Source organism: Papilio machaon, chromosome 11 (genome assembly GCF_912999745.1).
Source record: "Papilio machaon chromosome 11, ilPapMach1.1, whole genome shotgun sequence".
Taxonomy (NCBI): Eukaryota; Metazoa; Arthropoda; class Insecta; order Lepidoptera; family Papilionidae; genus Papilio; species Papilio machaon.
This window is the reverse complement of record NC_059996.1, coordinates 4,206,613-4,229,985: the sequence shown is the minus strand read 5'-3', so window position 1 is coordinate 4,229,985 and position 23,373 is coordinate 4,206,613. Positions and strand designations below refer to the sequence as shown.

Here is a 23,373-nt window from a genome sequence, read left to right as displayed (position 1 = left end):
ATCACATAAAGTGAAAAATTACATAATTAAATAATTTTATGTTATCTCAATACTAAAATGTACCTCATCTTAAATATTTTTTCTTTAATGTTCATAAAAAATCTTTTAGAATTGGTATTTATAAAAATAACTACTATTAGGTCCTTACATATGAAATTGGCGTTTTTCGTACTGGCCACTTTAATCACGAATTTCTCCTCTTTGGTAAGGAATTCCAAATTCAAATTTGTACAGCTATAGACTCATGTATTTGTGGTTCGATGACCGTCATTCATTTGTTTTTTTTCTTCTGTTTTTTTCTGTTTGCGTCACTCATTTTACAAAATGGAAAACTTAAAATATCGCATTATTTACGAGTACGAGTTCCGCCGTGGCACTAGTGCTGCGGAAACGACTCGAAGGGTGAATGATGTGTATGGCGGTCGTGTTGCAAAAGAAAACACAGTTCGTTTTTGGTTCCAACGTTTTCGTTCTGGAAATTTCGATCTGCAGAACAAGCCCCGTGGACGGCCTGAGACTCAAGTTGATAATGAAGAGTTGAAGGCTATTGTGGAAGCGGATCCATCGCAAACCACGTCCGAGTTAGCTGCAGGCTGCGATGTTAGTGATAAAACTGTTTTAATTCACTTGAAGCAAATTGGGAAGATTAAAAAGCTTGAAAGGTGGGTACCTCACGAATTGACTGAAGCAAACCGGCAAACGCGCGTCGACTGTTGCGTTACATTACTAAACCGGCACAATAATGAAGGTATTTTAAACCGAATCATTACCTGTGATGAAAAATGGGTTCTTTACGATAATCGGAAGCGCTCAGCGCAATGGTTGGATCCTGGCCAGCCAGCCAAATCCTGCCCCAAGCGAAAATTAACACCAAAAAAGTTACTTGTAAGCGTTTGGTGGACTAGTGCCGGTATTGTTCATTACAGTTTTCTCAAATCTGGCCAGACTATTACGGCTGATGTCTATTGTCAGCAATTGCAAACCATGATGGAAAAGCTAGCGGCTAAACAACCTAGGCTGGTCAATCGCTCCACGCCACTGCTGCTTCACGACAACGCTAGACCACACACTGCGCAACAGACGGCTACTAAATTAGAAGAGCTTCAATTGGAAAGTCTAAGACATCCTCCGTACTCCCCGGACCTTGCTCCAACAGATTACCATTTTTTTCGAAATTTGGATAACTTCTTACAAGGGAAAAAATTCAACTCCGATGGGGCAGTCCAAATCGCCTTCAAAGATTTTATTGATTCCCGTCCGACTGGTTTTTTTAGTAAAGGGATCAATGAACTACCTATGAGATGGCAAAAGTGCATAGAAAATAATGGTTCATACTTTGATTAATTAAATATATTATATTAAAAATATTCGACTTTTTGTTCCTCCCATACAAAACGCCAATTTCATATGTAAGGACCTAATATACTTAGACGTTCGAATTAGGATAAAATGATGAATACACAATTTGGACATATACAAAAGTGCCCGAAATTACTAAAAACAAGAATTGTTTTTTTTATGATAATAATCTAATATAAGATGGGCCAATGATAAGCAACCGTAAACGATAAAACCTTACCTTTACATTATTAGATTGTTTATCAAACTTGTTGCAGAATAACATGCATATACAGAGCAATTCTTCATGGACGAATCAAAAGCTTTCTGCAGGAAAAGGACCTTATTAGCTATCGATTAAGCACAAAGTATGTTCCGGAAGGATGCCTCGCATCTTAAAGTACCTAAGTGGAAGGTTCACAAGTTAAAAAAAAATATAACAGCAGGGAGTTTACTAAACCTAATAAAATTTTAAAAAGCGGCTGCGAGAAAAAAGTTTGGGAACCTCTAGGATTGCGTGAAAAATCACATGATTTATTACTAGTTAGTCCTCATATGAGCAAGATATGATAAATGAGATGATTGACGAATTTAATAATACTTACTATTCTTAGTGAATACAGTCGAAGGTTGAACGAGAAACCTCTATAAGCGAGTCATTTTCTGGTTCCATAAGCGAAAACCTCGAGTTAGACGGGAGTCTCGAACAATCGCTTATCCAGGTTCGACTGTATAGGTTTAAATTATTTATCTATCGTGAATATCATCGTATTAGTGATTTTAATGAATAGTGCAAAGATATATAAAACATATTCCGTGTTTTTAATATTAATGCGGTTGAAGAAGATTCAATAAAAACTCAAGGTTCCTTGCGCTTTAAATTAATATGTAAATTGATTTATACAGTGCAATGATTCTTAATTACATGAATAACTTAAAGAATAACTCCTTTTAACTTTGACCTTTATAAAAGCGAACATCATTCTGTTTTGTGTTTTGATAACTTCGAATACTCGTAGAAACAGTAAAACTTAATGTTACATCTAGTTCTTTCTAAGTAGTAGTATTTAACCAAATGTTATCATATAAATCCGTCAATAAACCATTTATTTTTATTTATGTATCGCCTTCTTGTGATGGTATTTTGTGCCTAATTGATTATCGGCATTATAGAATTGATGTAAACCGTTGGTCAAAGTAACTTCAACTTACGTTTAAGTCGGAACAAAGCAAAAACTGTCTCTTCTATTGCCGGCACTTCATACTGCCCGTATTGTCTACTAGTTATTGTCTTAGTTCCAACACATGTATGTGTGGATCGGTCTTGGACAGGTATTGAACTGGTATTGGACATAAACGGAACTCTGCGTGCAAAAACCGATATCAAGCCGCGACCTGACTGGCGAATATATATATATATATATATATAGAGATCAGTTTGTTCAGGCTACTAGAGATAACTGTGTTATTATGAGCTACCGAAAACCTACGAGTGAATATTACCATGTCACTAATTTGAAACTCCATGGCGTTCCCAGCACACAATTTACATAACGGAGCCAGTACAATCCATTACTATTTATTAAGTTTTTCTCACTGAATTATACAATAAAAACTAATTAATTAATAATATGAATATTTTTCCATCAAAAATATTAACATAAGAGTTGTTTCAATTGTTTAATAAACAGAATATATTACGTAGAAAAAAAGCGACTACATAATATATAATTCCGTAATTGTTTAATAAAGTAATCATAATTATAATTTATTATATTAACCAAAACCATTGTCCAATGACCTTTAACATAATAAGAAACTAAATATTACTATCAATTTTTTAAAGACACTAAACTAGAACCTGTGTTGAACATAATTTCGACCATATCCGTACGAAAAAAAAAAAACGAATTAGTACCTGTTCTTCCAGACTATATTATTCATTTAGGCTAAATTTCAGCGAGATCCATTTAAACAATCCAAAAATACGTAGTAACAAACACCCATCCATCCATACATTTTAACATTCACATTTATCATAGTAAGATAGATACCGGAGCACAAAAGTGAAGCGACAAAAAAGAGGCCTTTATTGAGGTAAATCCTCAGAGTTGTTATTAGACGCAAAACTTCTATAAATCATCTATAGGTCTAGGTAACCATCTATCGGTTATATATGTATGAAAATCATATTGTATGCATATTATGTATTTTAATAGGATTAATATAATAATTGTATTCTTAAAACTTGTAAAATGTTTGATAATGTTCAGGATATTAGTAATGTTAAATTAATAAAAATACTGTTACTCGATAATATGTTTAATATTTTGTTCTAAAAATTAATAGCCAACATTTTAATAATCATACTTACATCTTAAAATACAGTCGAATTGAAAAGGAAAAAAAAATTAAAATAAGTAACTAAGAGATAAATTGACATTTGAAAAGAAAGCTTTTATTATTGTGTATTTACGTTAGTGTAGCTAAAGGAATACCGCGCATTGCTCCACTCCTATTTTACCCGGCACCCCTAAACTGCCTATGGGAAAAAGATATATAATTGCGATACGTCAATCTTGCTTTCACGGGTAGAATTGACGCAGCGGTCGAGGACTGGAGCAATGCGCGTTAACCTTAAACCTTACTTATAATACTTGATTAAATATTATTACTAGATTTTTTAAGTAAATATCTATTCTTTTTACACGTTAAAATCACTTGATAAGAAATTCGGTAAACTTAGTGTGAGTATTATATATATTACAAACCTAATGGTTATATTTACTATTGAATATAATTATTATATTTAAATTTACAAATTTATACAATGAGTTACTTATTTTATAAAACATAATATGTAATAAAAGTTGTCTAAAATACAAGAAAAGATACAAATTATATTTTAAATCAATAGCTTCTTTTTCGGCATCATTAAAATATGACAAGTATCAGGTGGGTTTATTTATTAAAAATATTATCATTAATATTTAGGTATCGGTACGTATAATAATTCATCATAAGGTACCGCATCAAAGAATTTCTTCGCAGTTTCGATGGTAACATTCATAGCGTAATCCACAACTGGTTGTCCAAACTCTTCGGTAACGACTCTCCAATTCTCGTTGAGAAATCTCAATACTGTATTACCTGGATTTTTGAAAAAATAGGCAAATAAATGCAAATGAAATTTAAATTATAACTAAATACCATTAATGTTATGATTTTAGGACCAAATTATTTTAATTCAATAAAAGGTCATTTGTCTAAACAAGATCACATATTATTTTGTAAAATCCAATAACGAAATTAACCATCTTAATGTATTTTCACAATAACATGCTTACTGATATTTAAATAAATTAAGATTTAAACTCACTTAATTCAGCATTCCCTTTGAATAGATTACTAATAGTATAATGAATCCTTTCTCCGTAATCGAAAGTGTATCTGTAGCTTTTAATTCCAAAATGATCCCGTCCATCAGCATCTTTGAAATACTTTGTTTTTATGTTCATTTTTATGACGGAGTTTACTGCAATTTGAACATTAAACCAAGCTATATAAATACTATGATGTCGTAAATTAGCGTTCGTATTTCAGAAAATTTTTAGATAATTTTATCCCTTTGTTTAAAATAATAATATTTAATATTATATTATTAGTAAAGTTAGTACTATTGATTGTTAAGCGCCTTGCGTTTTTGATTCTGCATTTTTTTAAGATTACGCTTTAGCCACGAAAAAATTCAAAGTCATTTTAATATTTTAGTTATTAGATTATTGTTTCATGGTTGAAATATAATTAAAAGTAACATTGGTATTTTCAGAAGTCTTGACTTAAAATATTTTCTCCTAATATTATGGTAGGGAACCATCGGCAAATTTTATAAGAAAACTCTACATGACATACCTATTTTTATTTTGGAGTCACCTTCTCCATTTATTGGAAACAATAGTAATCTACCCACAGCTGTATATTTGCCTTTTATTGTTATATTGCATCGAACTTCCAAGATGAAGACATTTTTTTCAAGATATGCCCTGTAAAAATATATGAAGTATTTTTTATTTATATAATTATTTGTTAAAATAAACCTGAAATACAAAATGCAAATTTTGCTTTAAAATTAAGTATAAAGTTACACTTGAAAAATTTCGAAAAAAAAATATCTTTTTAAAAGTTAACGATTTTAAATTTAACTTTATAAAAACATTGCGCAAAAACAAGATTAAATAATGGTATGGTTGACGTTAAAATTTTATCATTTATAATGTAAAAATTGTATATAATTTTTTTTTTTTTATAAGAGAAGGGGGCAAACGAGCAGCGGGAACACCAAGGTGTTCATCGACGCCCATGGACATCTGCAATACCAGAGGAATCGCAGATGCGTTGCCGGCCTTTGAGATGGTGATACGTTCGAAATATTTGTTACTGTGTATAAGTAATTGACAACTTCTCTACAATATACTTACTCTACATTCAACACTTGACATTTCCTCAGACCCGTTACTTTTCCATCCAAGAATGTTACCTTGACTCCAGGTAATTGTATTGGTAGGTTATCGATAATGAAGGGATCCAGAGACGGCACTCCGAGGTACGGTATGCCTTTAGAAAATTCAGGAATAGCGTCTTGTGTTGCTTTGATGAGGCATTCTGACTCAGAACTGTTGCACGGATGAATGTAGTCCGCTGTAAAATAATGAAATTCAAATACAATAATATTTTTTAATTGTTCTTACATGAATAAAGACACGATTGTCTCAATTATGTATCTGTATGAAATTATTATGTAATGGCAGACAAATTTCCACAAGTTATTCAAGGAAGTCCTTGACTTATAAGTCATGCCTTATGTATACACATATTTTTGGAGTTATCGTATTAAACTAATAAATAGGCTTTAAGAAAATATTTCAAACATTTCTAAAACAATTCATTTGGTATGTGACTAGACAAACAAATAATAACCGTATATTTTCGTTGTCATATAAAACGTATTTTTTGTTTTCTTTTTTTTTAAAGAGAATTAGGTGATTATGTGTTTTTATACAAGCATTTTGAGCATATCTGCTATTCTCACTAGTTATCTTATTGCTTAGTTGTATGGTATTCTGCAATTGTCTTTGTCACAATAACTTAAGCCTGTTACACACGAGAGCAATGAGACAGCTGCCTGGTGTGTGAAACTGGCATAAACGCATTACAAGGCAGTGTAAGTCATTCATTACCTAGTGTTCGCCGGTTGAGCAATAATAAACGGATATTTCGAGACGTTAACACGCGCAATTCGCTTAAGGTGTATCATTCGTTGTTTTATTTCGTTCTAACACATTTGAGCATTTGTAAACCAAATCATGAATATCGCAAAATGCATGAAAATAGCATTCAAAACATTTTTCCTTCTAAATCAATTAAACAAAATAAGTTAAATAGTCTTCGAATCTTCTATTTTCTATTCATATATTAGAGTGTAGATAATGTATGCTAATTTTATAGGTATAAATACAAAAGATTTGACTGTTTGTATGCATTGAATAGACTTCGAAAGTACTAAACAGATTTGAATAATTCTTTCACTGTTGGGAAACTACATTATCCCAGGGGGAAATAGGCTATCTTAATTACAAGATTAATTTTAATTCGGCGCGGACGAAGTCGTGGACATCAGCTATACTTTATAAATTTATAGTAAATGGGAGCAAACGGTCACCTGTTTTTGCTAATATTTTTGTATCTTACTAATATAATCTCTCGATGACATTTGGCATAAATAAAGAGTATAGTCGGGAAGAACACATAGGCTAATTAGGTTTTTTTTCATTCCGACTTCTTAATTCCGAATTCCGACTTAATATATGACAGATATAATCATAAGTTTCAACTGCACACTTAAAACGTTAAGTAAACGTTAGTTGAAGTACATAGCAGCGGACTTGACCCGGATAAGTTACTGCATGTTTCTATCCTAATGTGAAACTACTTAAGTTATGCGAACGCAACGTGATGGTTTATTATTTTACCAATAAAGTCTGCTAGTATTTGATATAATATAAACACGGTTTTATTCGAATTTAAAGTGATTCAAGAAAAGGTTTTAACAGAGTTTCTTAGGGTACCAACATGGTACACATAGTTGCTCTGTGGATATTTCCTATCATTTATGTATGTAACATACTCGTACATATTATAAAATTGTAAAACCGAAAGACTGGAAAAAGAACTTAACGACAAATACGATTTTTTATGTATAAGTTTGTATGTATGTCAATTCCATTATGACAAACTGTAACCTAAATGAATAAACCTATTTTGCTGAGTCAGGTGTCATTCGATTCGTATTTTGCCACAGAGTATCACAGAAGGGTTTACCGATTTCTTTAAACTTAAAACCACCATTTTTTTAATGTTCCTTAAGATTATTAATGTTGTTAATCTGTGAGGATATAAGTAAATTAAACTTTAACAGGTTTGTGTTACACTTCCCCTTAAATAACATAACTCAGAAAGCATTAGATATGGTGAAAAATGTAGGTAAACTTCACGAAACCGATTGTGTCGGCTCAACAAGTTAACTAAAATCTGTCCTAAGTCTGGTAACCAAAAAATAAATAAATATCTTTTATAAATAAACACTTTACTGAAAAAATATAGTAATGGTTAATTTGAAAAATCGATAAATTGTGCAATTGAAAATACTTACCCATCTTGATTTACATTTTCTAAATAAGTCTAATAAGTGTCTTGTACTTTTTAGCCGACTTCAAAAAGAAGGAGGTTATGTTATGTATAACGTTGTATTATAAAAATAGCAAACATTTTTTGATTTATTAAAAATGCTGCTAACTACGTAAACTTTGAGATTTCATCATCGACGATTTATTTTCGTAACTTACATTGTATTTTTTTTTTTCAATGTATTATGTATAGTAGAATAGAAAACTTACGCGCAAGAAGTGCCGTAGAGGAACTGATAAAGGCCGCAACTACCACAAAAAAACTAACAAAAACGTGTTTCTCACACATCTCGATCACCACACATTAAACGTAGTAGACTAGAAGAAAAATATGAATTTAATGATAACAATGCAGCGGTCTATTGAAGACCGACAGACACACTGCCTTTGTGACCTTCGTCTTAGCTAGTTTCGTATTTCTTATGTAAATCGAAACGGGTTCTTTCTCATTTTCGGTTGCACAAATTCAGTTAGCTCTTTGCCAACTTAGTCAAGTACCAACGTAAAACCACACTATAATGCGTTCTAAAAATGTGTTTGCACCTCGCACGCCACACTGTGTATGTTTACACGCGTTTACTGGTAGCAACGCGTAATCAAAATCGGACTAAGCGATTGCAAATAAATATTTAAGACACTTATTGGCAATGTCGTTACTATATCGGGTAAAATCAGTTACGACTCTATCAACAGATTATAGTGCCTTGATTCAGAGTTATTGCTATAAATATAAAGTCATCAAAATAAAGTAGATTTATTTCGCGAATTGTAATCTTGAATTAAATAAAATTGGCAGCATTATGTAAATTGGAATTTAGATTAATTTTTTTATGAATGAAAATTTTATTCCTACTAAAATATAGTTCTATTGATAACATAATAGATTTGTAGATATTTTAATGATAGGTATAAAATAAATGATTGAAAGAAATAAGTGAAGATTATTAAAATGGTGTAGATTATAGTTGGTATGTTAGTTGATACAGGATGATACCAAATGTAAATGTATAATATCTGTTTATCCCTATTTATCAATGTCGTGAATGGTACATATGTTGTAATGCAGTGAATAGCTTGAGGTCATGATATGTGAAGCGTAGCCAAGCAAATCGGACACAACGCATACTTGTGTACGTCCTCTGAAAAACACTTCCCCTGTTTTTTCCACAGACAAAACAATTATACGAAAACATATAATATCTCTATTTCTATGAGCAGCGGTCGCTTCGCCATTTCAGCGAATTCAGATGGCTGCTTGCTCGTTTGCCTACTATTGATATCAATATATATATACATAGTATAAAACAAAGTCGCTTTCGCTGTATGTCCGTATGTATGCTTAGATCTTTAAAACTACGCAACGGATTTTGACGCGGTTTTTTTTAATAGATAGAGTGATTCTTAAGGAAGGTTTGTATGTATAATAAATGCATAATATAGTAGAGAAACACTGATAAATTTAAAGTTTTCTAATGTGATGTCGTAAATAAGCACGTTTTTTTGCGCTTATATTGCAAACGCTGGCTGAACCCTACGAGATAGACCAAAATAATGTACTACAGTATTGTTCACCTTAAAAAGTTCAACAAAAAAGTCCGCGATGGTATATGTCTATCTCTTAGGGATAACCCAGCATAACCATTTTTATTCTTTTACGAAGTGATTTTAAACAATACAGCATTAATCCTTATCCATTTAAGTACCTTAAATAAATTGTGCATTTATTCTGTAGTAGGTATATTTTGCATTGCACCCGTGCGAAGCCGGGGCGGGTCGCTAGTAAAAAATATATGATAAAGTGGATTAAAGAAACTATGCCATTAAGTTGAATTTTAATTCCCTTTAAGAATAAAACAATTCTGACATTGAGATAAAACATGTATGTATGTATGTATTTCTTTTATATTAAAATTTGAGTAGGAAAAACTAAAATTTAACCATTTTTATCCAAAAATTCAATAAGACTACGGAATTTTTTCATTAAATTTCCTCAATTTTTCTGTCTCGTTCATCGAAGTCCGCGTTTGGCCCACTTTCCCTGTTTCACTATTTCAACACGAGCTAGAACTTGTTTGTTAAGTAATAAACTCAATCAAACTTAACGCGTTTTGATGAAAACTTATTTATATTTAGTCGTCGACCTTTTCATGCTACTTACTATTCTGAACTTGACTCTGTACAAGAAAATAATGCGTTTCCTTGTACACGGGAATTGAAATATGTTAAGCTTATTTTAACTTATAATTTCTTAAAATTTTCCCACCATACATCGTACAGCAGCAGACTAACTTAATTCGAATTTATATTTCACTAGCGACCCGCCCCGGCTTCGCACGGGTGCAATGCAAAATATACCTACTACAGAATGTCCTTATACACAACGTTCACAGCGTTCACATTAGAAACCTTTAAATTTATCAGTGTTTCTCTACTATATTATGCATTTATTATACATACAAACCTTCCTTAAGAATCACTCTATCTATTAAAAAAAACCGCGTCAAAATCCGTTGCGTAGTTTTAAAGATCTAAGCATACATACGGACATACAGCGAAAGCGACTTTGTTTTATACTATGTATTGATTAACAAGAGGTATTAAAACAAAAACCTACTCTGGTAACATTTAAAACAACCTTATGAAATACACAAACATAAATATATAATTCTGTAATAACTGGTTAATTGATGTATATAGTAAATAATATAATGAAAATTATTATATATATTATAAATTAAATTGTAGTATCTTATATGTTGTAGTAAGTATTTAGTGTATTCTATAGATTTAAGGGTGAAATTTGCGCTAACAAAATAATATAATGGCTCATAAAATTTTATGTAGTAGTTAATTAATCAATTAAAAAATGATTTTATTAACAAAAAGAATTAAAACAATATAAAGATCTTTATTCACCTAGAATTTAAAAGTTGTAAATAGCACCTGTTGTTTTTTTTTATCAAAAATGCAAACAAAAAAATTGCAGAAATAAAAAGGAAGGCGTTATCCATAATATCTTATGCCGTGATTCCAATGGGGAAAAAAACTGTCTTTTTCTAACTATAAATGTTAGTATGTTCAGAATGAAAGTAAACAAAGTACTTTATGGACTGAAGCAACGACTTTGACATATTTCACTCAAAAAATAGATTTTTTTTTAAAGATAGTTTATAATGTTTTTATAACAAAAAAAACAATAATACGGTAGAATGATGTAAAAAAAAATTGACAGGTGACAGATGACAGCCCACTATTGACCCAAGCGCCAACTACTTACGAGTACAGCTTTCAGACCACTCCCCATTGAAGCGAAGCAAAGAAAAACTACATATTTAAAAATGTATTTAATTTATTTAATATGATACACTATAACTTCTAATATGTTATGTCTGATTTTATGTTACTTCATTTACTCATGCTTTTTATTCGACGACATTGAAGATCCAAGAGACCTATCCGGACCAAGGATACAATTATTTTAGGTTGGTTGAGTTCTATGCGGTATTAACTCTTTATTCTCAAATACCTTCCGTTTCAAATCCTTCAAATTACACGATTTGATATCAAACAAGCGGGAAAAATGTTCCAAGAATATATTTCAATGCTAAAAATGTAATGATTACGTTGTAATAGCCATGAATTCGTTAACATTAAAAAAAAACTTCTTAATTTGATAATACAAAACCAGTTCCTGGTCTCTGACACAATTTGTATAAAGTAAAAATTATACATAATTACGCATTCAATTATATTAACACTGTTGCAAAGCAATAAAAAATAATTGTTTTTACTAAGTTCTGGTTGGTGCAACAGCTGAATTACAATAATCTAATAGACGCCATGCGTGAAGTACATTTATTCTTCGCTTCGTCTAATGAATGCCATCCGAAAGCCGACTGTAGCCCTCTACCCTCTACTAATCCTCTTTTCAATGTAAAAGAATAAAACTGTTGTCGGGTATTTTATGGCAAAAAGAACGCTAAGTAAAACTTTTCTGTCTGTCTTTCTTAACAGGAACAGCTGATTATATTGGTAGGTAAAGGATAATATAGCGCCCAAAAGCTCTCTGCTTATCTTGCTAATATTATAAATGTACAAGTTTAGACAGATGGATGGATCTTTGTTAGAAGGTATCATCAGAACGGCTCGACGGATCTCGATGTAATTTGGCATAGATGTAGAACATAGTCTGGACGAACACACACTAATTACGTTTTTTTTTTAATTCCGCGTAGATGAAGTCTCGGGAGACATCTAGTTGTAACATAACTACTAACATTTTTTTGTTGTCATACATTTAGTTGTAGTTGATTTCCATGTAACCTGTAACATTGAAATACAGTAATAAAGCGTAATATGAACTGTGATATTATTAATAAGTGGGATGTGATTACTTTGGTCAGTTTTTATATCATGAATTACTTACCATTATGCTAATTATTACCTACTTTTAAATAGCAATTTACTCTAACTTTGATTTTTAGGTAATAAAACACGGATCAACTCTGTAACGTAAGTTATTTAGACCCAATTTTCATAGATATTTTAAACACAATTTAATAGAAACAACGATGTATCTTACTTCTTATTAATATTTTATGCGAATGATTAGATGGATGGATGGATGTTTGATTGAAGAGATCTTCGGAGCGACTTAACAGATCTTGATTAAATTTGGCACAGATGTAGTTTTACTTAGCGGATAGAGTCGCAGGCTAATTATATATCTCTTATAATATGGCTAGGCAAATTATAAGAGATATATTCCTTTTTTTTAAATACTGCATATCCAGCAGGTTAATTTAGATTTCTCATAAAAAAATTACCTCTCCAAAGAACAATGTTTGGTCCCCAGGTCAACGCATTAAATGTACTCATTTTTTTTTAAATCGTGATGTTTCAAAGGAACCTTGTTTTCTTCGGCTATTAAAATGTATTCTTATAATTATCTTATTATCTTTATCCATAGGTAGGTTTTTCAGTAAGGAAACAAAAGTCGACCTCAACAATACCGGTTTTCAATTGAATAATTATAAATATATATTCATATAAGTTAAAGTATAATTGTTATTCATCGTAGACTTATATATATATATATATATCACAAATTGCACATTGTTAGATTATTATTTTGCAAGACTTGTGATACAAACATGTCTTCAAACGCAATCAAATTCACTTTTGGCGTTTTATTAATCTGCTTTACTGTGGATTTAAGTAATTCTGCATTTGGTACGTAATTTTTAATTAATATTTTGTATTTTACCACTTAACGAAATTAAGAAGATATTCATTTAAAATTTATAAAATTATTTTTCAGTTGATAGCTTGTCGAAATGTGGTATCAAAGACAGTAATTGTCAAAGGAACCTGATAAAAAGCGCGCTTCAACGAATTGGAAATACTGGTATACCAGAACTAAACATACCACCCATTGATCCTATACAAATTCAGGGTGTGTCAGTTGTTATCTTGAATTTGGTTAACATCACATTGATCGACGGAGTTGTTAAGGGCATAAAGGACTGTGAATTTACCAAATTCGAGTAAGTATTGCTTTGTTTTTTTTTTCTATTTTTGTTTGAGCCATTTATTTTAATTATGATTACAAATGTAATGGAAAATAAACCATTCGAAGTTTATTGCTTACTGTCTATTTTACTGTTTATTTTGGTATTTGTATAGTTTTTAAAGAATTACAAATTATTATTTCCTCCTGATATAGAAATAATTCATTTATATACTAAATCATAACGTTACTAAATAATTTCGAATTTCACAGACTTGATATTGAAAAGGGTAGAGGTAGTCAAGAATTACAATGTGATGTAACAATCAAGGGACATTATCATGTAGTGGCTACATCTCCGGAGATCGGAGCTGTTCTCGGAGGATCCGAAATAGTAGGAGATGGCAACGGAAAAGTTAAAATAGGTATGGAAAATATATTATTATTTTTAATTCTTGAATACATAAAATTTGACTTAGTAAATTGCTTGGATAGTTGTAGGAATATTATTATTTAACATGAAAGAAAGACTGACAAAAGTCCCACTAGGAGTATATTTTTTTTCACCTCGATCCTAAAGTAGTTTAAAAATTTAAAAATTCTTGTATTATTAAAAATATAAAATTGTTAACCGTACTAATTTTTATACTTTAGATTACACTTTATTTGAAGACTTTATCAACCTAAGTTCTCTTATAATTTATAAAATATTTACTTACCTTTCATTAAAACCTGTTCAGACTATCTTTTGAGCGCTCTTTCCTAAGTGACACGTAATATTTATTCCAATTTTTCTTTAAATATTCGTTAGATTTAATCAAACTACTAACCTAATAGACGGCTATGTTAAGAGTATGCCATCTAAAACTAAACTATTATTGTTTAAGATAAAATTTACATAACCTCTGCAGACTACGAAAATCGGTACTTAATAAACGGATAATCTGGCTTAAAGCATCTTCCGGATCTCATATAATTTAATCACCAACAAAGAACATTAAAAACTTACGTCAATTAACTGTTACATTGTAATAATAATTGTTAAGAAAAAACTAACGACAATTTTGTAGTCAAGCACAATAATAGTACCTACAATATAATTGTCGCCCTTGAAGTTGTGTTGACTAGAAATTTAATTTCTACTTCTTCCAAGTTATGGTTTTAAAAGATTGATTAATTGGTATTCAAGTCTTGTTGGTTACTCTCATTTTCTAAACCGTAATATTTTATGACTTTGTTATTGTTAAAGAATTATTGACCAAATAAGTACCGAGTTTGATTTTTAATATCTCACGATGTTAATATTAAACATTTTTTTTCCAGACAAACTTCAACTTGCATTTGACTATCCTGTACATGTATTTAAAAAGGATGACGGTGAAATTTACATTGAATCCGACTACAACAAAACGGCAGAAAAAATCGATATTTTGGGAAAAGTTACCTTTGATGCAGACAACCTTTATATAGGCAAAGAGGACGTCAGTAAGTATACAATAGATTGATTTATATATACAAAAAATATGTATAGTGATATCATTTTTTTTGCAAGAAATCGCCGCTAAATTTCCTTTTGGATTGTTTTCGACATTCGAATATAATTTGTTAATACTTCTATTAATTTTACAGGCAAGTTAGCCGTCAACTACCTGAATGATAATTGGAAGTTTATAATGAAAACTTTTGGAAAAGTTTTCATTGATAAGGCTACCGAGTTTTACAATCGTTTTGAAAAGAACTTCTTTGATTCAGTTCCAGCGAAGCATTACCTTTCTGATGACCTGACACCTTATCTGTGAGATTCACAAGTATAAAAACATTAGTAGATAATAAAGTTATAAATGTTTTCCATTATATTTGAACAATAAAGGAAAGTATATCCCAGTTTATTGACTTTGATATTTTGTTTACCATACACACAATTTCCCTAAAAAAAAGGGAATCGTTTGCAGCGAACCTACCTAAAAGTTAGGGAATGCGTTCGTTGTTTTATTTATTTTTTTACAAAAAAAAATATGAACATTAATTTCAAATTGCTCGTCGACATTTGAGAAGAACAATAAAAAATTAGAATAATAATGAAATAATCGTAAGTTAATGTTTCTTTTTTTTTCATTTTTAACTTAATATTCAAGGTTTTTATTGTACAAGGCGCAGATGTTTTTTAAATCCTTGCTTGCTTAATCCGATGTTAAGTACATATGATTTCATATAAATGTGGCGAATACAGCTTGTTTAGTAGTAATCCTCGAAAGGTTCCATCAAAAACCCTCAGCATCATGAATATAGGAAAAGAATACTTCTTATTTTTGACTGCAACGTCAATCTTTTTGTGTGAATCTGCATTTGGTAAGTTGAATTGAATAATAGACTGCTGGTTATAGAAATATGACTTGTAATCTTATTAATATTATAAATGCGAATATATAGACCGATGGATGGAAGGATAGATGAATGGATGTTAGTTAGAAGATATCTTCAGAACCGCTAAACGGTTGTTGCTCTAATTTGGCATAGATATACTCGTAGAACATAGTTGGAGAGTACACATAGATCAATAATTGTATGTATGAGAAACTGACTGTATGTATGAGAATTATGTATGGGGATGAAGTGGAACAGGCGTGCCAAGACCGCGCCATATGGAGGTCTGTGTCTCTGCCTACTACTTTTTGTTAACGACGTGAGTTGTGTCGTTTGTCGTTGTCTTTTAATTTAGTATTAAGGAGTTAAGACTTGTAATATGACTTTTGTAAATAAGCCCATGTTGATAGAAATATTTCTTTAGTTCTATGATTTACCAAAATTCTTTAAATGTTAATTGCCAGTCTCAACAGTAATAGTAATAGTATTGTATGTTTTCACGAGTATGTTGTTTGCATGCATTTTCATACATTCCATTGTGACTTTCTCTAACTGAAGGTTAACCGATGTTGAAGAGAAATTTGTGTTAGTGTTTTGTTTTTATATTTAAATCTACAAAAGTAGTATAATGAACCCTTTTTCGATATTTCAGTGGATACTTTACAGAAATGTAGTATAGAAGACAATGAATGTTCAAGGAACTTTTATCAGTCACTAGTTGAAACATTAGCCGAGAAAGGCGCAACAGATATTGGTGTAGAAAAAATCGATCCGATGGAATTGAAAGATGTCCACGTGTCTATTCTGGATCTCTTAAACTTGACTTTAGCAGAAGGCAACGTCGTTGGAGTTCAGACTTGTACTATTAAAAGTTTTAAGTAAGTCCAATATGATTTGTAAATGAGTGGCTGTCATCCTCCACGAAAATCATATATATTATAACACTATTTTTTTTTGTAGTTTTTGTATATAGCTTAAAAACTTATTAATAATGTTTTTAGGAACGATTTAGAAAATAGAAATGCAAAATTGAAAGTTTTTTGTAAACACCTCGAGATCCAGGGTAACTACCAAGTTGATCTCATCAGTTCGCTATTGAATATACAGGGAATCGGTGACAAGGTGCACGGGGCAGGACATGCTAAAGTCATCATTGGTACGTTATCAGTAACAAATATCTAAGATTTTCATTTATTTTAATTAAACTTTAAGAATTGATTTGAAAATTCATTAATTTAATGGACAATTATTTCAACAGATAAAATTGAAGCCCGAATTGACTTTCCGTATATCTTAGCGAAACAAGACAATGATGTATACTTAAAAATTCAAAAGGATTTGACATACAGTTTCAAAGTTTTAGGAAAAGCAACTTTTGTGGCTGATAATCTAATAGATGGTGATACAAAAGCTAGTAAGTAGTTTTCTAAAAAATTAATATTTCAAAAGTAGGATGTTGACGAAGACTTAGCACACAGACTTCGTAGAACTGCAAATATTACATTATTGATAAACCTGAACATAAGTATAAAAACTTTATAAAATTGGCCTTGATGTAAAGTGACAAAAACCTTGACAATTGTAAATTTTGTTGGGCAGGGGATAGATAAGGAATTTCAATATTTCGGTAACTGTCAAATGTTTATTTCCAGGTAATAACGTCATACAGTATTTGAACGACCATTGGAAATTGATTTTGGACACATTCGGAAAAGTATTCTTTGATAAAACCATAGAATACGTACAACTCTTCAGCAGTAAAGTTTTCGATAAAGTTCCAACAAAATATTACATTATTGAAGATTTGTCTGCTTACGTCAAGTAAAATTAATTTCCTTTTTAATTGTTACCTCCTTGCATTTGCAAGATATTGTTATATTGGTGGTAATAAGGTAAAATACGTAATAAAACACTTATAAGAGTTTACAATGTTTTTAATTTTAATTACAATGCTTATTTAGAAATTAGTTATTTTACTAGGTCTGCACCAAAAATAATACGCCGACACCCATAAGGCCGTCCCAGGTTCAAGTATTGGAGTCATAGGTGGCGCGGGACGGAGAAAAGTTTTCCTACTAATACTGTCGGAAGCCAAGACCTAATTTGGGTCGATCTTCCTCGTGGTATTGAGTTTTTGGTACTTTTCAATTTTGTATCACTATAGAAAATTCCTAATTCCTATTTTTTATTCCAATTAATTAAACACAAATCCACGATAGGTACTCAAGTATCAGTAAAGTGTTTATAGTTGTTAAAACTCTGGCGCAGCGGACTGTAACAGTTAGACAAGATAATAGAGACTGTAACGAACATGAGTAGATTATTATTTTTCTACAAAATATGCAAACTACCCAAATTAATTACAGCTGTATCTTCTATGAACGTAGTCTAAATAGAATCGTAAACAATAATATTTCTTTCAAGATCTCTGAATATGCGCGACCTTTTGCAATGATTTGAATCCCAGCAATTTAACTCAAGTGACTGCTAGCCTTTAGTAATTAATAGGATATTAATTCCATCATTAATTAAGAGGGTTATTTAGACCTCATTACTCCCTTTATGTTAAATATACTCCATTGTAAAGACTTATTCAGCGGTGGGTTTACACAAAAACAGACCCAAGACTAATTGAATGTAAACCATTAACCCTGATTAACACTGAACTAAATTGATACTAGACGTCAGGCGTCGTCAACATTCTGAACAACTTTTTATTTTTAACATACCTTTTTACAACTTTGTATATTTCTAAATATATTATTATACTAACTGTCACCCGCGACTCCGTCGGAAATATAAAAAAAAACTTAATAAGTAGCCTATGTGTTCCAGACTATGTTCTACATCTGTGCCAATTTTAATCAAGATCCGTTGAGACGTTCTGGAGATAACTTCTAACAAACATCCATCCATCCAACTATCTAAACTTTGGCAATTAAAATATTAGTAAGATTCTAAAAATTTCACTATCGTCACGATTCATTTTTGCTCATTAGATACAATATGTTGATAAATATTATCTCTTGAATATATTTTTTACTTAGGTTTAGGTTTAGGTTTAAAGAATTTATTCTCAAAAAGACAAACAAAAAGTCACTTACATGAGAACAATATAGCACACTATACATAATACTTGATAAATATACTTGATAAATTTTAAATAAGTATTTTGCTGTAGTAGATCGTATTAAAACATTTAATAATTAATCGTAAACATAATACATTGTACAATGTTGTTTGAAAGTCTGTCGTTTTTGCGCACATAAGCCCAAGATGATTTTCGAACTCAAAAGTATTTAAATAGAAAACAGTTTTATTTTCTTCCTAACTTTTGCGCACTGTTTTATTTTTTTATTACATTGCGTGGCATTGCAATTGCAAAGCAACAGGCGTACTGTAAAACCTTTTTCATTCGTTATGCGATAAAAGATGGCGCTGAGACTTCATTACAGATTTACGTGAAAACAAAAAATTTGAATAGACAGTATGATAAAAAATGAAAAGAAAATCATATTCTCATATTATAATTTTTTCCATATAATTTTATTTCATATAGATTAGTTTCATATTTTATTGTTATAAGGTTTCCAAAGCGTAAATATATTATGCATTAAGACATGTTATTTATCCGTTCACAAATGGGGCTAAATTTGTAATTTTTCATTATTTTTCATCATGGTACAAATAAATAAATCTTAAAAATCATGTCTAAGCAAATTAATCAGAAAACATTTTTCAGTAGTGTATTTTGTCATATTTCATTTATTCTAAGCGAGCGATAGATGGCGCTGCATCGAAAAAAATCGCACTATCGTTTGTCACTTTGAATAAGCATAAATACTATTTGAGTTCAAAAGTCGGCAGGAAAACATCGTGACCTGCAAAGGTCCTGGGTTCGAATTCTAGTTTTTTTTGAAGTAACATTGCACACTTGTGGTGCTGTTGCCATTATTTATCAAAGAATGATTGGATGGTTGATGTATGTATGGATGTTCCTCTTTGTGCCGACCGGCCCAACGAGTAGTCTTAATGTTTGATATCATACAACCACAACAGCTGAACGGATCTGCATGAAATTTGGAAGAGGGACAGTCTGAAATAACTCATTTTGTTTTAAATTTCACGCGTACGAAGTCACAGGCACACGGGGCACGCATGTGTTCATTTTTGTTATTAACTCTGGGTTTCTTTTTAGAGAGCTAAAGTTTCACAAAACTTACATTCGTTTACCAATTTTTTTATTGATTTTTCATGTTTCTTTTTATCGATTTTACAAAATCTGATTTTTTTAGGTTTTTAAAAATACACATCTTTATGATTAGTTACACAATAGAAATGTATTTTGCGATTACATTGCAGATAGCTCAGTGTTTTTATATTCAAGTGGGGTAAGACGGATTTATTTTGGGATGCAATATAACGGCATTGGGTCGTGCCGTGCTCCTTTGTCAGAATCCTTGTTCCTCGAAAATCGCATGTTTTATTAAATTTTATATTAGGGTTATTTTATTTAGTAGATGCTTTATAGTCCGGTCATTTTAGACATAAAAATAGTGATCAAATAAAGAAAATTCCGACAAAGCCAAATCTTCGTAGAGACCTTAGGTTTACCACAAGGAATAAAGTGTCAAAAGTCCCCATCAGTCCCATGTGAGCTTCGGGACTTATTCGGGGCCCAAGGACAAAATTTTAGGTTTTTTGGATTTTTCTCGAAAACGGTAAGTTTTATCGAAAAAGAACTTCGGAGCAAAATTGTAGATCTTAAAATTCTCTATAAAAATGGTCTCTATTATTTTTTCTCTAAGACCCACTATTTCCCAGATATTGCGCTTGTAAAAATCATGTTCTACATAATATGCACACATTTCCACACCACCTGTGAGGTAGTGTACTCGGCGCGTTTTTTTAACGTGGTATCCCCGGTAGGCCTATTCCACGAACCTTTATGACGTTATTTTCAGGAACAATAATTATTTAATAGTATGAAGATTATTGATATGGGTTACTGAGTTTAACTGTCTTTCTAACTTTTTTTTTATTACTTTAATCTAACTCATACTCTTCATATTTAACTTCAACAATCATGTTTTCTTCAATTTCTTCTTGTTCTTCTTCTCCTTCCTGTTGATGAACGCTTAGAAATTGTTCAAATGCAGATGAATCAGTTGTCTCTTCATCAAAATCACATGAATCTTCCTCTCTTGTATTTAATTGAACATTTGAGCAAGAGACACCTTGGCAATTGGTACACGCTAGAGAACACTGCAACCCTACTTTTTTACAGCCACATTTGGCACTACAACCTTTCTTGCAAAAAATAGTGTTAAGAAGTTTTTCTGGAGCAGGGGGCAGTAAAGTTCGAATCGGTTCCAAGGTATTATTTATCAATTTCCAACCCCAGTCTTCAGGGTTCAGTTCATTGCCTTGCCATGTCTGAACTTGATAGTATACTCGGAACAAATGTTGACTAGCAGATGTTGTTGGAGGAAGACAAGATAGCTGTACTTGTTTTTTGTTTCGTGTATTTTTTACAAATGTTAAATATCTGTACGTATCTATGCAATCAATTTTTTATCATTTTAGAGTAAATTTTCTTAGAATAGTATAATGTATACATAAAAGAGACACGAGTAGGCATTTTTCCTTGCTTGAGTAGCTAAATATGTATATACGTGGCATATATGTGCATATTATGTAGAACATGATTTTTACAAGCGCAATATCTAGGAAATAGTGGGTCTTAGAGAAAAAATCATAGGGACCATTTTTATAGAGAATTTTAAAATCTACAACTTTGCTCAGAGGTACTTTTTCGATAAAACTTACCGTTTTCGAGAAAAATCCAAAAAACCTAAAATTTTGACCTTGGGCCCCGAATAAGTCCCGAAGCTCACATGGGACTGATGGGGACTTTTGACACTTTATTCCTTGTGGTAAACCTAAGGTCTCTACGAAGATTTGGCTTTGTCGGAATTTTCTTTATTTCAATTGTTTAAAATGACCGGACTATTATGTTTCCGTAAAAATTGTTTTTTTGGCAACAAAAAGTGTATCTTCTCGTAAGATTTTTTGCATTAAAAGTGCTAGAAGTGTAAGCATAGGATGCGGACATCCGATCACGTGATTGCGAGTTCGAATTCCGCTGTTCGACTATTGTCGTGTTTACAATAAATATTAGTAAATAATAAATACTCTGCTAATTAATCTGTTGGTTTTAAATGTCATTTGCCATTTTTTGAGTAATCAATTTGAAAACCCCAGATCCATCTTAGCAATCGAAAAATTGTGAAATAGTCAATTGTATGGAATTTATTTTCGTTGCCAAAATGATTTATTACGAATATTCTCACATCTTGCTCCTTACAAACAGAATATGTAATAGAAATAAATATTTGGTAAAAAAGTATGATTTTTTTTAAGTTACATATAAAGCTCACGTTACAATGCTCGTTAATTAATGCTCGTTAATGCACGTTATAATGCTCACGTTCACAGCATGGTGCAGATTTAAGAATCACTACACGCGAACGTTAATCTTCAAGATTAATGGCTCAAAGTCACATCCGTTCCTTAATGACTTCCAAAAGATAAATCCTTCACTGTAAATAAGTTGTCTTAACCTTATCTTCATTTTTGTTAACGCAAGTTTTCTCTATTTGTCCGTTTTTGGAAAATAAATAAAAATAAATAATAAGATAAAATTATTAAAGTTTCCAAATTGCTTTCCTTATCCATTTTTTTAAGGTTAGTAAAATTATGACAAGGCAAAAAGTGACGAAGTCATTATGTGAAATTTTCATACAAGCAATGCTGGTGTTAAGGGACATCCAGATCTGGAAACAAGATTAATTACTCCATATAATGAATAAAGTAACGAATTTTGTGGCAAAGATTAATGATTCAACTATGAATATTTTCATTAATGATGTGAACTTGTTCTAAAACAATACAAACTTTGTAAACAATGTATACTTTTAAGTAGTAAGTAATAAACTTCTTTTAACTTAGAAATATTTGAGGTAAATTCTCGCATTATCTTTATTCATAAGGTAACAATCTTTGTAATTTTGTACGGAAACTAAAAGTGTTATAATTAACTAATTTATTTAAAGAAAGTCTGCAATTAAATGTCGAAAAGAAATTGCTATTAATTTTAGGCTCATACCGTAGTATAAGTCTATAAATTGTAATTCGATATTAAAAATTTTGGGCCTGCATTTCAGCTTTAAATTTATCCATGGCAAATATAAAGAGCATGTGATTATCTAAAACGGTTGTGTCGTGTAAGAAGCGCAAAATATGTACGCAGTAATTAATTTTTTTAGTGCACCATTAAAGTTTTTACCACTGTAGACTTTCATTTAAAATTTAAATTTAATTCCTCATTATCGTTGTGTTTAACAAGCACTGCGATAT

The 23,373-nt window shown here is 31.0% G+C and overlaps 3 protein-coding genes across 3 annotated transcripts; 2 read left to right on the top strand and 1 right to left on the bottom strand.

The window, feature by feature from the left end:
• Positions 1–4,321: 4,321 nt before the first annotated feature.
• On the bottom strand, positions 4,322–8,650 carry LOC106719690 (circadian clock-controlled protein daywake). The gene is made up of 5 exons (XM_014514087.2): positions 8,292–8,650; positions 5,817–6,036; positions 5,251–5,381; positions 4,718–4,873; positions 4,322–4,488 (listed from the first exon to the last, which is right to left on the bottom strand). Exons 1-5 carry the CDS (start codon positions 8,368–8,370, stop codon positions 4,322–4,324), a joined length of 753 nt encoding a protein of 250 aa, XP_014369573.2. The 5' UTR covers positions 8,371–8,650.
• Positions 8,651–13,190: 4,540 nt separating this feature from the next.
• On the top strand, positions 13,191–15,469 carry LOC106719688. Its single transcript, XM_014514085.2, has 5 exons — positions 13,191–13,313; positions 13,402–13,627; positions 13,864–14,015; positions 14,914–15,075; positions 15,220–15,469. Exons 1-5 carry the CDS (start codon positions 13,235–13,237, stop codon positions 15,387–15,389), a joined length of 789 nt encoding a protein of 262 aa, XP_014369571.2. The 5' UTR covers positions 13,191–13,234; the 3' UTR covers positions 15,390–15,469.
• Positions 15,470–15,822: 353 nt separating this feature from the next.
• Positions 15,823–17,831, top strand: LOC106719692. The gene is made up of 5 exons (XM_014514089.2): positions 15,823–15,939; positions 16,607–16,832; positions 16,956–17,110; positions 17,213–17,368; positions 17,607–17,831. The coding sequence occupies exons 1-5, from the start codon at positions 15,870–15,872 to the stop codon at positions 17,777–17,779; spliced, it is 780 nt and encodes a 259-aa protein (XP_014369575.2). The 5' UTR covers positions 15,823–15,869; the 3' UTR covers positions 17,780–17,831.
• Positions 17,832–23,373: the final 5,542 nt, after the last annotated feature.